The sequence below is a fragment of the Dipodomys spectabilis genome, unplaced genomic scaffold (genome assembly GCF_019054845.1).
Source record: "Dipodomys spectabilis isolate Male_0828 unplaced genomic scaffold, ASM1905484v1 ptg000175l, whole genome shotgun sequence".
NCBI classification, from domain to species: domain Eukaryota; kingdom Metazoa; phylum Chordata; class Mammalia; order Rodentia; family Heteromyidae; genus Dipodomys; species Dipodomys spectabilis.
In genome coordinates this window covers 18,770,705-18,785,449 of record NW_024870852.1, presented here as the reverse complement: position 1 = coordinate 18,785,449, position 14,745 = coordinate 18,770,705, and the positions used below count along the sequence as shown (strand labels likewise).

At 47.4% G+C, this 14,745-nt stretch overlaps 1 protein-coding gene across 2 annotated transcripts; it reads right to left on the bottom strand.

The window, feature by feature from the left end:
• Positions 1–8,586: 8,586 nt before the first annotated feature.
• Positions 8,587–14,365, bottom strand: Srsf6 (serine and arginine rich splicing factor 6). Of its 2 annotated transcripts, XM_042694828.1 has the most exons (7): positions 14,108–14,365; positions 13,739–13,887; positions 12,351–12,475; positions 12,054–12,262; positions 11,516–11,599; positions 11,205–11,395; positions 8,587–9,174 (listed from the first exon to the last, which is right to left on the bottom strand). In XM_042694828.1, the coding sequence occupies exons 1-7, from the start codon at positions 14,212–14,214 to the stop codon at positions 9,155–9,157; spliced, it is 885 nt and encodes a 294-aa protein (XP_042550762.1). In that variant the 5' UTR covers positions 14,215–14,365; the 3' UTR covers positions 8,587–9,154. The 2 variants fall into 2 exon arrangements, with proteins under 2 accessions (XP_042550762.1, XP_042550761.1); XM_042694827.1 differs by having other exon boundaries at positions 8,587–11,395.
• Between the last annotated feature and the right edge of the window lie 380 nt (positions 14,366–14,745).

Sequence of the window (14,745 nt, the reverse complement as noted above, 5' to 3'; positions counted from 1 at the left end):
CCTGATGGTTACAAGCCAAATGCAGGCCGCCTCGGGGCAATCAGGAGGGGACTTCTGCTACAAAAGCAATGGAAATGGGAAGGGAGGTAGAGCTAGCCACCTCAAGCCAGCAATCTGCAGGGAAAGGCCTCAGCCCTGACTGAGCAGAGCAGGGCATCCTCAGACAAGCATAGAGTCTGGTTCCTGGTTCTACCCAAGTCTCTGTAAGAGCTCTAACCACACCATTCCCTGCCCCCCACTCCCCTCCACTCTGTCTCTGTGAGGATGGACAGGGTGGCTTGAGTGAGGGACTTGGCAGACAGTGTGTGTTGAATCTTGGAAGCTTTGTTCAGACTGATTGTTTTCCTGGCTAATATCCTCATGAATGAATAGTCCAAATAAATTAACCTCAGACTGGGTCTTGCTATACAGCCCAGAGTAACCTTGGACTCTACATTCTCAGTGCTGGTACTATAGGCATTCACCATAAAGTCAGTCCAAATTTACCTCATATCCCCACCCCCCCCACCTCAGTCGCACCCAAATTGGAACTCAGGGCCTTGTGCTTGCTCACTCTGTCTGCTTGCTTGCTCAGCTGGTACCCTCTCACTTGAGCCATGCCTCCAGCCCTGATTTTTTGCTGGCTACTTTGGAGATGGAATCTCATGGACTTTTCTGCCTGGGCAGGCTTTGAGCCACAATCCTCCCGTACTCAGCTTCCTGAAGACTTGGATTACAGGCATGAGCCATCAGTACCTGGACAAATTCATTGATTAATTTTTTTTTGTACTTGTACTGGGGATTAAACTCAAGGTCTGGGTGCTGTCCCTTAGCTTTTTCAAGACTGGCACTCTAAACTACAGCTCTACTTCTAGCTTTTTTGTGGTTAATTGGAGATAAAGCCTTACAGACTTTCCTGCCCAGGCTGGCTTTTAACCACAATCCTCAGCCTCCTGAGTAGCTAGGATTACAGAGTGAGCCACTGCTGCCCAGCTGCATCTCATTCTTGAGCCCCCTACCCCTATTCCATCCCAGTAGTAGCACTCTCTTTCCTTTTCTGGAGACTCAGAGCCTTCAAACACTAGGTTCTCCTTCATCCAAGTTCATCCCAATAAGGAAATGGCATAGGGGGAAATACTGAGATAAATCTCACACTAGTGTTCATAGCTGAGACAGTGGCATGGTCCTGATCATGTTCCTTCATGCCCACTGCCCACCACTCCCCACAACCACAAGCACAAAGTGGACACTAAAACACCTGTTGAATGCATTTGTGTATCTAAAGATGGGACAGGGTAAGAATATCCTGTTTTCATAAACCAAAGGCATTAGGCATTTCACAGAGATGGACTGGCTTAAATGAAAAAAAATTTAAAAGACCTACTGGTGTAACAGATATACTCAGAAATGAACATTTATTCCACACCTAAAATGTGCTGTCTACTGTTTCAGGTGCCTTACCAACACTGCCAGGATTTTCTGTGATGATGGAAATATTCTTCCTAAACCCATGCTGCCTAACATATAGCCTCTAACTACATGTGGCTACTCAGGACTTGAAATGTGGCTCCTGAGACTAACTGAACTAAACTGTTCATTTTATGTATTTTTTTTTTCTGTCAGTTGTGGGGTTTGAACTCTGGGCTTGGATGCTGTCCCTGTGCTTTTCAACTCAAGGAGAGTGCTCTACCACTTGAGCCACAGCTCCACTTCCAAATTTCTGGTGGTTTATTAGAGATAAGAGTCTCATGGAGGGTCTGGGAAGGTGGCTCAGTGGTAGAGCGCTTGCCTTGCATGCCTGAGGCCCTGGGTTCGATTCCTCAGCACCACATAAGCAAAAAGAAAAAAAGCTGGAAGTGGCGCTGTGGCTCAAGTGTTAGAGCGGTAGCCTTGAGCTGAAGAGCTGAGGGACAGTGCCCAGGCCCAGAGTTCAGGCTCCATGACTGGACTAAAAAAAAAAAAGAGTCTCATGGGGGGCTGGGAAGGTGGCTTAGTGGTAGAGCGCTTGCCTTGCATGCCTGAGGCCCTGGGTTCGATTCCTCAGCACCACATAAGTAAAAAGAAAAAATGCCAGAAGTGGCGCTGTGATTCAAGTGGTAGAGTGCTAGCCTTGAGCTGAAGAGCTGAGGGACAGCACCCAAGCCCAGAGTTCAGGCCCCACGACTGGACCAAAAAAAAAAAAAAAAAAGAGTCTCATGGACTTTCTTGCCCAGGCTGGCTTTGAACCAAAATCCTCAGATGTCAGCCTCCTGAGTAGCTAGGATTACAGGCATGAGCCACTGGGCCTGGCTGTAAATTTGTTTTTTGAGAGAGGGTCTTGCTACACAGTCCTGGCTGGCCTTGAACTCATAACCCTCCTGCTTCCACCTCCTGAGATGTGGGATTATGGGTGTGTACTACTGTACCTTTGTTTTACTTTAATTAAATTTGAATAGTAACAGTGGCTATGACTAATATTTGGACAGCACAGCTTTAGAGACATATTCTAATTGCCTTGACAATGCATCTTTCAAAACACATTTCAATATGTGGCCACTTCACTAACACTATGCCGGTCCTAACCACGGTCAGCCTTCCTTGGATGTGTGGCAATGCCTCCGAGCCCATCTCTGCACCTCCACTGTTTCTTTACAGTTGATGCTCCAGGAAGAGGGCTGGGACAACAAATAGTCCAGGGGTAGAGTTTATGCTTAGTACGTATAAGGCCCTAGGGTTCAAAACATTATCAGATACGGAAAAGCTTTAAAATATGCCCCCCCCAACTATGTAATTTCTCTATTTAACATTTTTTCAATTGTTCTCCGTGGCCTTTAGGATCGAATCTAAGTCTTACTTTACAGACTCTGACCCGTCCTCCCCTCTGACCTCATCCTCCACCAGCCTTCCCCTGTCCTCCATACCTGGAGGGAGACTTGGGGCCCCTGTGTTGGAGAATTTATATCCTAAAGGTGATGGATAAAGTTGGGCTGGGATGTAAATTTGGAAGTCATCATATACGAGTAACATTTAGAATACAGAAAGGAGTACAGAGAGAAGAGTGAGACCTTGCTGGACAACACTTACAGGTTGAAGAAGGGAAGAAGAAAATGCGGCCTGAGATGTGCCTGTAATGAATGAGCTGGGTTCTGGGACACTGGAGAAAGGGTGTCAGGTGTCCAGCCAGGTGAGCTGCCTCATCCAGCTGCTGTCATCTGGATGTAGCCCTGATTAGGAGATACAGAGGTAGAAATGCCCCCTCTTGAAATGCCCTTGTCTTAACGCAGGGCACCTCTGCAGAGCTTTCCGTTCATGAGATTCTCTCTGTTAAAGCGACATCAGTATTTCCATTTCTCAGCCTCATCCCGGAGGTCTTCACAAGGCCACTCCTACACTCTAATCTCACTCTCAGAGTCCTGTTTCCAGGGAACCCGGCTTAGAAGACCAAAACCTTCCCCAGCCCAGGGCAGTGGTTACTGTAGACGCTCAATTGTCATTCAATCAATGTGTCCAAGTAGTCTTGCTGTCTGCCAGTGTCTCCACCCGCCCCCACCCCCAACACCACTCCCTTTCGCTTCAAGCCCTTGTATTACCACTGACATCCAATACAAGTCCGAGGTGAAGGCGCTGGGGGTGGAGGGGGAGCTGTGCCCTAGAGACACACAGCGTGCACCCAACACCGTCAGCGCCCCCAGACTCGCCGCCAGCGGCTGGGAGCGCGAGGCCGGGAGCGCGCCCCGGGCGTCCACGCCCGCCACCTGCCGCCCGGGACCCAGAGCGCGGCGGGCGCGAGGGCGGGGCGCACCCGCGGATCCCTGGGCTCTGCAGAACAGTTACTTTTTTAAACGTCAAAATGGCGGAATTCTTTTTATTATTTCCCTTCATCTCCCCGCCCCCCCCCTCCAAAAAACAATTAGAAATCCCATGTTTCATGAGAACACACACGGAAAAACCAATGGCACGAAAAAGAAAGTTTGCCAAATGGCCCATTCCCTAGGAAAACCCCAAGCCCGACCCCCGCCACCCCTTCCTCCATCAATGCAAAACTCTTCTTCGCTGACATTTCTGTAGAAAGGAAGCCTCCGCCCACCCCCCTCCCCGCCGCTCCCGCCCCCTGGCCGCAGCGGGGACGCGGGACCGGCTCGCCGGGGAGCCCCGCCGCCGCCGCCGCCGCCGCCGCCCAGCCACGGACACCCGGTTTGCCGAGCGATCGCCCCAGCCCGGGCCCCGCCGCAGGCGCTCGAAGGAGCGAGGACCAGGCGTGTCACGGTGGCCGTGCTGGCCCGGGCGGGGGACGCGGCGTCCCGGGATGGCCGGGGCCCCAGCCCGCCCGCCTGCCCGCAGGCGCGACGCTTACCTGCAAGGCCGGCGGTGGCTGCCCCGCGCCGAGCTGCGGCGGAGCCCGGGCAGCGCGCCTGCGCGCACAGGGGGGCGGGCCCGTCCCCGCAGGACCCGCGCCCGCCGGCCCGCCGCGCCCGCGCGCCCCCCGGCCTGCCTGCCCGCGAGGCCCCCGCGGTGTGGCGCAGGCCTAATGGCCCCTCTCCCCAGATCCCGTCTGCTGCGCAGACGGGGCGGGGAGAGATTCTGCCTGCATCACAGCCAACGGCACGCAGCCGCGGTGAGGACCATTGGCCAGAGAGCCAGCGGGATGGGCTCCGAGCTGGCCAGTGGGTGACCAGGCTGCACCCCTGACCTCACCCCGTCGGGTGGCTGCTGAACACGGAGAGTCAAGGCGCGTCAGGACACTGCCCCCCTCCCCAGACGGTGAAGGGCGGGCACCGCCAGAGGAAATGAGGGACGGCCCCCGCTGTGCTGGCCTTGGGTGAGCCCACCGACCCTGGCTGTTGGTGTGAGCTGGGTACAGCACTTTGTCTTTCTGGTCCTCCATTCCAACTCCGTAAGGATTCCCTTAGAGTTGGAACCGTGGCTCAAGTTCAGAATCCGTCACTGCTCCCCAAAATAAAATGATGATATAGTTCTTTTTCAGCACGGGTCAGTACTTTGTCAGTACTTGGGCAAGCCATTGCTCCTTTTCAATGTCCTTGATTGATCTCTGCCTCCAGTTGACCACTCTAGTTAACTCCCCCCCCATACTTGGGATTTGAACACAGGGCCTCAGGCTTGCTAGAGCCACGCATGCCTTTGGTTCAAATAATTTTACTGGTTCCTGTAACACAAAATACTTATCTTTCTTACACAAATCAGTCATAGCTATAACTAAACACAGATTCAAGTAATTCAAGAGTTTAAAAGATGGCAAGCTACACAAGGGAAGGATACAGGCTGTGTACCCCTAATACCTAGCACAAGTGGGCACTCCATAAATACTTGTCATTAACTGATTTACCTCAAGAATTCCAGAGCCCGGCAACTCCCTCTTCACAACGGACTTTTAACCTACTTTTCTACAGAAAAGGTCACGACTCCCAGACTTCTAGGCTTCCCTCAACCAATATGAAAACAAGTTTCACATTGTGGACAAATGTCCCCAGTTGGTGGGATCAGCAGGGCTAAACGCATGCAGAATCGAACTCTCCTAGTTGCCATGCCAATGTATCACACATGTTCTGCCTTGCAGCAATGTCAAGCTTCAGTCACATCCCCTATTATTAGGAACAGGACTGTATTGCTTAAGGGTACTACTTGTCATTAACAATGGAAGACTATAGATACCAACACGTACACCATCACCATCATCACCCTCACCATGTTGCTTCTCTCTCCCCAGACTCTGCTTATTCTGGATTCCAAAAGGCTTATTTTAGGTATCAGATGAGTTAAAAGAAAATGGTGAGCCTATACAAACACATGACTTCCCAACTGCAAAGATTTTAGATCATGATTGAGATAAGCAGAATTTGAACTGAGACCCAGGAACAATTAACATGGAGTTGCCTTACTGAGATTTCTTTTTCTGCCCTCTACTGTGAATATATGTTGACCCTATATGCTGGTTTTACTACCTGGTTCACTTGCTTCAATACTTTCCAAGTTGGTGTGATTTGTGGGAGGTTCTACCTCCTTTATAAAGACAGTTTGCCCAGTTAGTCAGCCAGTCTGCCTTCAGGAACTACTTAGCAAGTTCAGTTCTCTATTCAAATCACAGCTCCAATGTTTTCCTCATGTTAACACCAGACACAAGGGTGAACCTAATGTTTAATGCAATAATTCTACAGGAACATTGAATTCACCAGTGTACTAGTCCATGGACTTTAGGGAAACACCTTTTGTATGCCAACACACTTTTGATTCCAGCAACATGTCAGATTGTGCTAGCAGGAACACTTGCCGACACTCAACAATTCCACACAAATTATAATAAAGCACACAAGAAAAGTAAAACCACCAGGCTTAGGCTTGTAATCTTAGCTATTCAGGAGGCTGAGAGTTGAAGATCAAGTTTTGAACTAAGTTTGGGCAGGAAAAGTCTGTGAGACTCAACTCCAATGAGCTTCCAAAACAGCTGGAAGTGGGGCTGTGACTCAAGTGGTAGAATGGTAGCTATGAGCAAAAAAGCTTAGAGGGCCCAGGCCGAGATCAAGCACCAGCACGTGTGCATGTACACATATTCAGGCACACAGACAGTAAACCCATTTCTGAGCTTGCAAGTGTATATATCCTCAGGACTGAAAACAGAAAATACAAGAAGGTGGCTGATTTCTGTCCTGGAGGTCATCGCTGGATGATTGGAGGATAGAACCTTGAACACATGTATTGGGACTTGGAATTCAAACTCCCACTATGGACTAGAAACTCCCCTTTCAAACAGGAGACCTTTTGAAATTGTCCTTTGCTCATCTGAAGGAAACAGCACTCTCTTGACCAACTCGTTTGCTCCTGAGTCGTTTTTCCTCAGCTTATCTCAAATTCTATGAAGTGAGCCTTACAGATTAATTTTCAATGAGAAGTCAACAGCTCTCAATCAGGACTCCCAGAGCTGGTGGGTCCCACTGAACTGGGCAGTTTGACCAAGACTGCTTTACATGCATGCTTCTGGCAAATAGGGATTTACAAAAATCCTTCCCCTATATAATTCTGAAGCTCTTGTCAGTTATCAACTAAGTACTTAAGTAGCCAGTCCTCTGTTCTCCCCAGTGTGGCCAAAATAAAGTCCTCCCTTGCATCACCTCAAGTTGTATCTGTTGGAATCTCGCTGCTCAGCTCTACGGATTTTCAGGGAACGCTCAAGCCAGGCCTTTTGCCTAGGACTCTGACAACATAAAGGTTCTTGATGAGGACAGTTGCAGAAAAACTCTCTATCAGCCTAATGGGGGTGGAGCTTAGAAATCAAGCTTTGTTCCCTGGGATACTTGAGCCTAAGGTAGGGAGGGGCAAGTTAACTATGGAAATTGAATCCCTAAGTGGTTTGAGACTAAACTGGTCCTCAGTGGGTAGACATCTTCCAGTGAGGGAAGCATTGCAAACAACTGGTCCTTTATAGAGCAGGCATGGTGGGTGTACACCTGTAATTTCAGATATCAGGAAGTAGAAATGAGAGCAAAGGTTCAAGGCAGGCCAGCCCAAAAAACTATAAACCCAGGCATCATGGTATGACTGTAATCCCAGATACTCAGGACATATAAGGGGACAACAGTGGTTCCAGGCAAAACACACAAGACCCTATTCTAGGAAGAAACAAAGCGGGTGTGTGTGGGGGGGACCAGAAAGGATACTGGCTCAAGTAGAAAGCCTGCCAGACAAGCACTAGATTCTGGGTTCAATCCCCAGAACAGCAGAAACAACCAAAACAAGACTTTGATCGTGGCCAAGTGCTATATTTACAGAGGTAACTATAGAATTGCTCAAAAGATGTTGCTACAATTTGGGTCAAATGAAATGTGTACAATGGAAACACAGCTGGGAGTGGTTTCATGCTTGTAATCCCAGCACTTGGGAGGCAGAATATCAAGTTCAAGGCCAGGCAGGGCTAGTGAAACCTGACTTAAAAACAACAGACTGCTCTAGGTTTATCAATTTACAGGAAATACAGAGAATGGAACCTTTTTAATTGTACTACATGTACCAGACAAGCCTCCACCAACTGAACTAGACCTCTTGCCCTACATTATTTTAGAAAGTAAAACTAAATTTAAACGAAGTGTTCATACTAGCATTGACCATCATGTATCTGAACTGGAATCCACCACAGCAACTAAAGCTGGGTAAGTTCTCTGAAAGCAAGAATAAGTAATGAGATAGTATTAAAGTATTAATTGAACCGTTAGAGTACCCCTATGTCCAAGACTAGGGAAATTTGTTTAAAGACTTACTAGTTCATCCGAGAGAAACAATTGTACTGTAAACATGTTTTGACTACTACATACCAAAAAGGGCAAACCAAATGAATGATAGTACACAGAACCCTTCATATATCATTTATTACATTGTACTTTATACACTGCACTCATCTTCATGTCCCATGCTGATTCTCTATTTCAGTGATGACAATGAAGCCTAAGAGTTGATGACATGCCCAAGATAAACCATCTGCCAAGTCCATCCCAAGTTTATTTCTAAACCTAGATCATTTCCTGATGTTTGGCAGGTTAGCCAATGCCAACTCCCAAGGCAAATAATCATTTGCCAAGAACTTGTTGCAAAGTGGAAATACACAATAAATTCAAACAAGCCTTGCCCTCAGTAAGCATTTTATTGAGATAAAGCATAAAATAGGTTAACACAAAGTGGAAAAAATATCCAAGATGAAAGGCAGTAACACAGGAGTGGGAACATAAATGCTGAAGGAATGGGTAGGACTCAAACTGGCCATAAAGGCACTGTGGTATAATCCAGAACACTATCAAGTACAGGATGGGGGCGTGGGACATTCCTTACTTCTCTTGTGCTATCAGCCACTGATCTGTGTGGCATGTTGCTGATTCTCCAAAATCTGCTCACTAATTAGAGCAAGGAACTAGGTATTTCAAATCAGTCAACTCCACGTTCTCAAGTAGGCCAATGTTTAAGTACGGTGGTTTGTACATCCAATGACTTAGGTCTACACATGGGGAAATTGGCCCCTGCCATTACTAGAAAAAAATTGTACCACCCACTTACTGGGGTGGCTAACAATGTAGTCAAATGTCTCTTGCCATGTAATGTCACATTAACAACAGAAAGCCCAGCTGAAGATGTTGCATACTTTTAGATAGCCAAATTTCACTGTAATATTGCCCTCTCCCCCTTAAAAGGCTGTGGCTCAGTTTTTCCGTTCTTTCCCTGAAAATAAAAGAAGTTTGTCAAAGCCAATTCTTAAGAGCCATCATTTCTGTTCTTTGGACAGGCAAAATAGTGAAATACAATTAAGACAGTTTTCTTCTCTTAAACTCACTTAAGTTATCCAAGGAAAGATAACAGGAGCAGTAGAGCAACCTATGGGACAGTAATATTCCTAAGGTGAGGCCTTTAGGATTTTTTCCTTTCTTGCAGGTAGGTAGCTGAAGGATTATAGTTTTTCCTTCCTTACCAGGTATTCTTAGTTACTCTGTGACTGGTATCTACCTAGATACCTGACTCAGTATTTTTTTCACTAAGCCTCATTCTATTATATGCCCTTTGGTTATAATTATACAACATCAATCCTAGATCATCATGCCTTATCACAATTCAACTTACATACTGGCAGTTCCAAGGAAGGTATTAAACCTGAGCCAATCCATCTACATCTTGATTTCTGACTAGGATTAATTTTTTTTGGGGGGGGGGGGGTTGTAGGTACTGGGACTTGAACTCATGTTCTTACTTGGCTTTTTTGCTCAGCACTGGTGCTCTACCACATGGGAGTCACACCTCTACTTCCAACAATTATTTTTTAGATGAAGTTGTAAGTATTTGAACAAAGGGATATCATGTAACTCATTTCTTTAACAACTGTCTCAACTATTTAGAGGCTTATGGCTATATGGACTAATTGCTAACTTCTCATTCCTACAAATCTGCCATGTAATTTGGTTTACATATTAATTTCATTCATATAATACAAAAAGCCTGGTGTATTCCTTCCAGTGTTTTTCAAATTGACCACACAAAAGTGTAACATTTATAAGGATAATCCAATCATCCATCACAAAAAACAAAAACAAAAACAAAAAAAACCCCACTAACCAAAGGGGACAAATTTTTAGGAAGATTTGACTTTACCAGCAAATGCCTACACCAAATGGTCTTTCTTAAGTGCCTGTTAAGCATAATGACCTTTCAGGATGTGCTTTTCTATTTTGAACAACATTAAATTTCTAATCAAAGGCTACTTCCATTTTATATAAGGACCACCAAACTATACTGAGAATTCTAACCACTTCCAGAACATGGATTAACTAGCTAAACAAAACCCCAAGCACTAGCTTTTAAGTTATATTTAGGCAAAAACTGTGTTAACAGAGCAACTACAAAATACCTTTTATTTTTAACTCAACTTGTCAAAGGGGCAGATTAAAGACTTTGGCAAATTTGATTAACAGCACAATGTTATCCAAACTGAGTAATTTATTGCTGGTCTGAGGCTTGCCTTGCTTTACACTGAAATAGAATTTATACTGTCTCCACAAATAGCAGATGTTAATAATGTGTAAAGGGATTTAACAGTGAACCTATTCAATAAGGCAATCATCTTGGTAGCAAACTTTTATTTAAATCTTACATAACTCAAGCTTTATAAAAAGCCAACATAATTGAAAATTGGGTTCTCCCTCTAAAGCCTGAAGTATCCAAAGCTGGAAACAGTTAATTTAAAAAATAAGCAAACAAATAAAACAATAACTCCTGCAGCAGATCCTGCTGAAATACTTAAAAAAAATCTAAATGAGCTTAATCTTTACAAAAGTTATTTTAGCTCAAAAGCTATAAAATCAAAGTTATCTCTTAATTCTACAAAGGGAGAGAGGGTCTGTGACTTCATGCCATCTTTTTAGAACCTCATCTTTTTTTTTTATATCAAATTTGGCCACAAATCAAATTCTGTGCCCCTGTTTTCAGGAGAGCCTCTTGCAGAAGAGGCCAAGTATAAACATGGAAGAGTAACTGCCTAAGCAAGTAGGAAAGTGTTCCATAATAGTGTGCAAAGAACTTAAGAGTTCTAGGTTAATCTCTGGAACTTGATCTAGACCTCGATCTTGAATGAGATCTAGACCGGGATCTTGAAGTAGCTCTTTTTGGAGGAGGGGACACAGAACGGGCTTTTGAGGGTGCAACAGGTAGGGGTGAATGGGAACGAGACTGGCTCCTTGATCTGGACTTTGACTTAATATCACCTTTTCCATTTTCTTTGGGGGACCGAGATCGAGAGCGAGATCTGCTTCGGGATTTCTCATACTCATCCTTAGATCTGCTTCGGGAGTGTGAGTGAGAGCCCCGATCGGACTTGGGCTTAGATTTGCTCTTTGATCTCGACTTCCTGCCTTTTGATCGAGACCGTGATCGACCTTTGCTCCGAGACCTGGATCTGGACAAGAAAAGCCAGACTTCTTTTAGTATTTGGTCAGCACATACATGTCCTCCATGAACAAGTACAACTGTATTCAGGACAAAAAAAAAAAAAAAGAAGTCCCACCACATTATTTACCGGGAGCGACTTTTTGAGATACTCCGAGATCTACTGCGGCTGCTTCTCCGACTCCTACTTCGTGACCTTCTTCTAGAACGTGATCTATAGAAGAAACACAATGAAATCTTAATCTCCAGAACACGTTCATGCTATTTACCAAACGACCCAAGTCAAGAATATTTGCTTACTACCAAGTCCACTAACCTCAACAGCTGTAAAAGACCCTCACCCCCCCTGCACCCTGAAAAAGAAAAAACCAAATAAACAATACTAAGAGTGGCAGGGCACTGGTGCTCACGCCTGTAATCCTAGCTACTTAGGAGGCTGAGACCTGAGGATCATGGTTGGAAGCCAGCCCAGCAGGAAAATCTTTCTCTAAGAAACTACTCAGAACAAAGCAAGAAGCAACACTGTGCCTCAAGGGGCAGAGTGCTAGCACAGAGAGCCTCAGGGACAGCACCCAGACCCTGAGTTCAAAGGGGAGTGTAGGGGTAGGTGATCTCCAGGTGAATTTAGTAAGGAAAAGTATCCTCCCCTGGCCAGTATTTTAACTTACCTGGATCTGCTTCCAGAATAAGACCGCCTATGGCTTGTTCGTGGCTTATCTTCAATAAGCCTAATATTTCTGCCATTTATTTCTGTACCATCCAGTTTATCCAATGCTCGCTTCATGTCTGAGTAGGAGCGAAATTCAATTACACCCTCATTTGTGCGTTCTTTGTGAGCATCTGCATATGTTACTTCCCCTGCTTGCCGCATGAAATCCTAAGACATTAAGACAAGTCAGATTCAGAACCCATTGCACCTTTGAAACATTAGACACACCATGTAGACACCAAATCTCAGGACATACCTTTAAATCTTGCCAACTACAACGACTAGAAAGATTTTCTACAATAAGTCTGTATTCTGTACGAACAGGTGGTCCATATTTGTCTCTGCCAGAGGTTCTCCGACTGCTGTATCCACCTCCACCACCTTTATCACACGAAGGTAACAATTAGATGCTTTGTAATGACAGGGGTGAGTGTTTGAAAGTTAGTACAAACATATCAACTTTTATTTACTGGAGTAGGACTTTGCTATTATACTGCTAAACCTTTGATACAATTGTGATTTGCCACATATTAAATTAAGGGCAAGTCAAATAGACTAAATGCAACTAGACCTCTCCTACAATCTGTTAGAGAGTGACTGCTCCTTTATTCAATTTACCTCGCTAAGTTTTATTTTACAGAACATTGTAAAATATAAAACTTAACTGATTACATGCATTTCTACATTTTACAAAAATGTTTACTAGTTACACTAAGTACTTACATCACAGTGTGAGGTTTTTGGTGGTGGTTTGGCCACAAAACACGCAAGGTAACAGTCACCTAGTTCAGATTAACCAGTTTTGTCTAACCCTTGGAATCCTCACCATCACCCTGCGTCTAATGGCAAAAGGCTGCTGTCGTCATGGCTTCCGGTAAGGTCAGCCAAAGGGTCATAGGGCAAGGGTCACACAATGTATGGAAAAGCCAAGGCCAATCAGGAAAGGCAGTCATCTTAGCCTCAGTGGACACAGCCTCAGCCCCATTGGTCACTTTCAAATTGAAACATCAAGGACTTGTTAAAAAGTTTGAATTCAACATGCAACAATTTCAACATCAAACATTTAACATAACCAAAATCCCCCCAACCTCCTCCCAATAACATGCCCCGACTAGTTCAAATACAGCATGAAGCTTATTTAGGTTTACTTTGTGGTGTGAGAACCACGTTACTCTAAAATAGCATTTTTCTTCCTCCTCCCCCAACCCAGTGACTCCTAACACCTGCACTTGAAACCCCGCCCCCTACCCCGCCCCCGCCCCACCTCCTCCCTATCCCGCCCCCAAACTTCCCCATTCCTAGCTAAAGCACTGACAGGTAAGCAAGGAGGAGCAGAGCAAATACCAAAGCCATCACTTGCTTCCGACGAGGGCAGAACCCTCGACAGTGCCAACCGGGGCCTAGCAAGAGCCACCCCCTCCCAAACTTAGCCCCAATCAAACAACCACCACACCCAATCCCCGCGCTCCGGTGTCCCAAGGCTGCCCCGGGCAGACGTGAAGGCGGCGGGGCCCGGACACACCGGGTCAAACGATCCCCGGCCCCCGCACCTGCCCGGGCTGGGAGGCCCCACCCCGCCCGCCCGCGAGCCTGCGCCCGCCCCCCAGGTCCCAAAGACGCGGAGCGCGCGGGGTCGGGACTCACTGCGGCTTCCGTAGCTGTAGCCGTCGCGATCCCGGCGAGGGCCCCGGGCATGCTCCACGATCACGCGCTCCCCGCACAGCTCCTTGCCGTTCAGCTCGTAAACGGCATCGTCGGCGTCTCGGGAGTCCTCGAACTCCACGAAGCCGTACCTGGGGGCGGAGCGCGGCCCGGCACCGACGAGGACGTCGTTAGCCGGCGCCGCGCGCGTGCGCGCCCCCGCCACCCCCGCGCGCTCCCGCGGCGCCGCGCCGCCCGCCATCTTGGAGGCCCTGCCACGCGGCGCCGCGGCCTTGTCCACCTTTCCTCTCCGACAGCCCCCTCCGCCGCCAGGCCGAGGACGCAGGGCGCGGACGTCCCGGCGCGACTCACCCATTTTTGAGATCTACTTCGAGGAGGCGGCCGTAGCCGCTGAAAAAACGCTGGATGTCCTTCTCCCGGACGTTATAACTCAGGCGTCCTATGTAGACGCGCGGCATGTCCGTGGTGGGCGAGGTCCCGAAGGCTAGCTGTCGGACGGCAGACCGCAAGGCAGTAAGCCGCGGTGCGAGTGCGGGGACTGAGAGCCCGAACACGCGCCGCACACCGCACGGGCGGCCGAGTCCAGCCACACAATGGTGCGCGCGCGCGCCAAGGCTACGCTATAAGCGCGACCAGGGGGCGGGGCCGTGCGCGTGACGCAAGCGCGCGGCACGTACTCTCCCGCGTCGCCGCCGAGGTTGGGAGCGGCTTTCGAGTTCTCCGCGGGTCGTGTCGGTGGAGCGTGGTGTTTTGGTTTTGTTTTTGTTCTTGTTTTTGTGCTCCCAGGTATTTTTTTTCTTGTATCCCTCCGCATCCACCTGTGTAAACATAATAGCTCGTCCAGCCGGCTGGGTATCCTCCGATTTGTGTGTGTTTGAACTGGAGTCTCCCTGGCTGGAGGGTGGTAGAGAATTCTCGCTTTTCATTGGTTCTTGACGTTGTGCTCATTGGCCAGCGTGGTCTCTGAGAGGTCCGTCAAAACGAGGCTG

Coding starts and splice junctions, on each gene's coding strand:
- Srsf6 (XM_042694827.1), bottom strand. CDS start 14,214: ATGCCGCGCGTCTACATAGGACGCCTGAGTTATAACGTCCGGGAGAAG. Junction 13,888..14,107: donor GAAGTAGATCTCAAAAATGG/GTGAGTCGCGCC, acceptor CTCCGCCCCCAG/GTACGGCTTCGTGGAGTTCG. Junction 12,263..12,350: donor GTAGTTGGCAAGATTTAAAG/GTATGTCCTGAG, acceptor TTAATGTCTTAG/GATTTCATGCGGCAAGCAGG.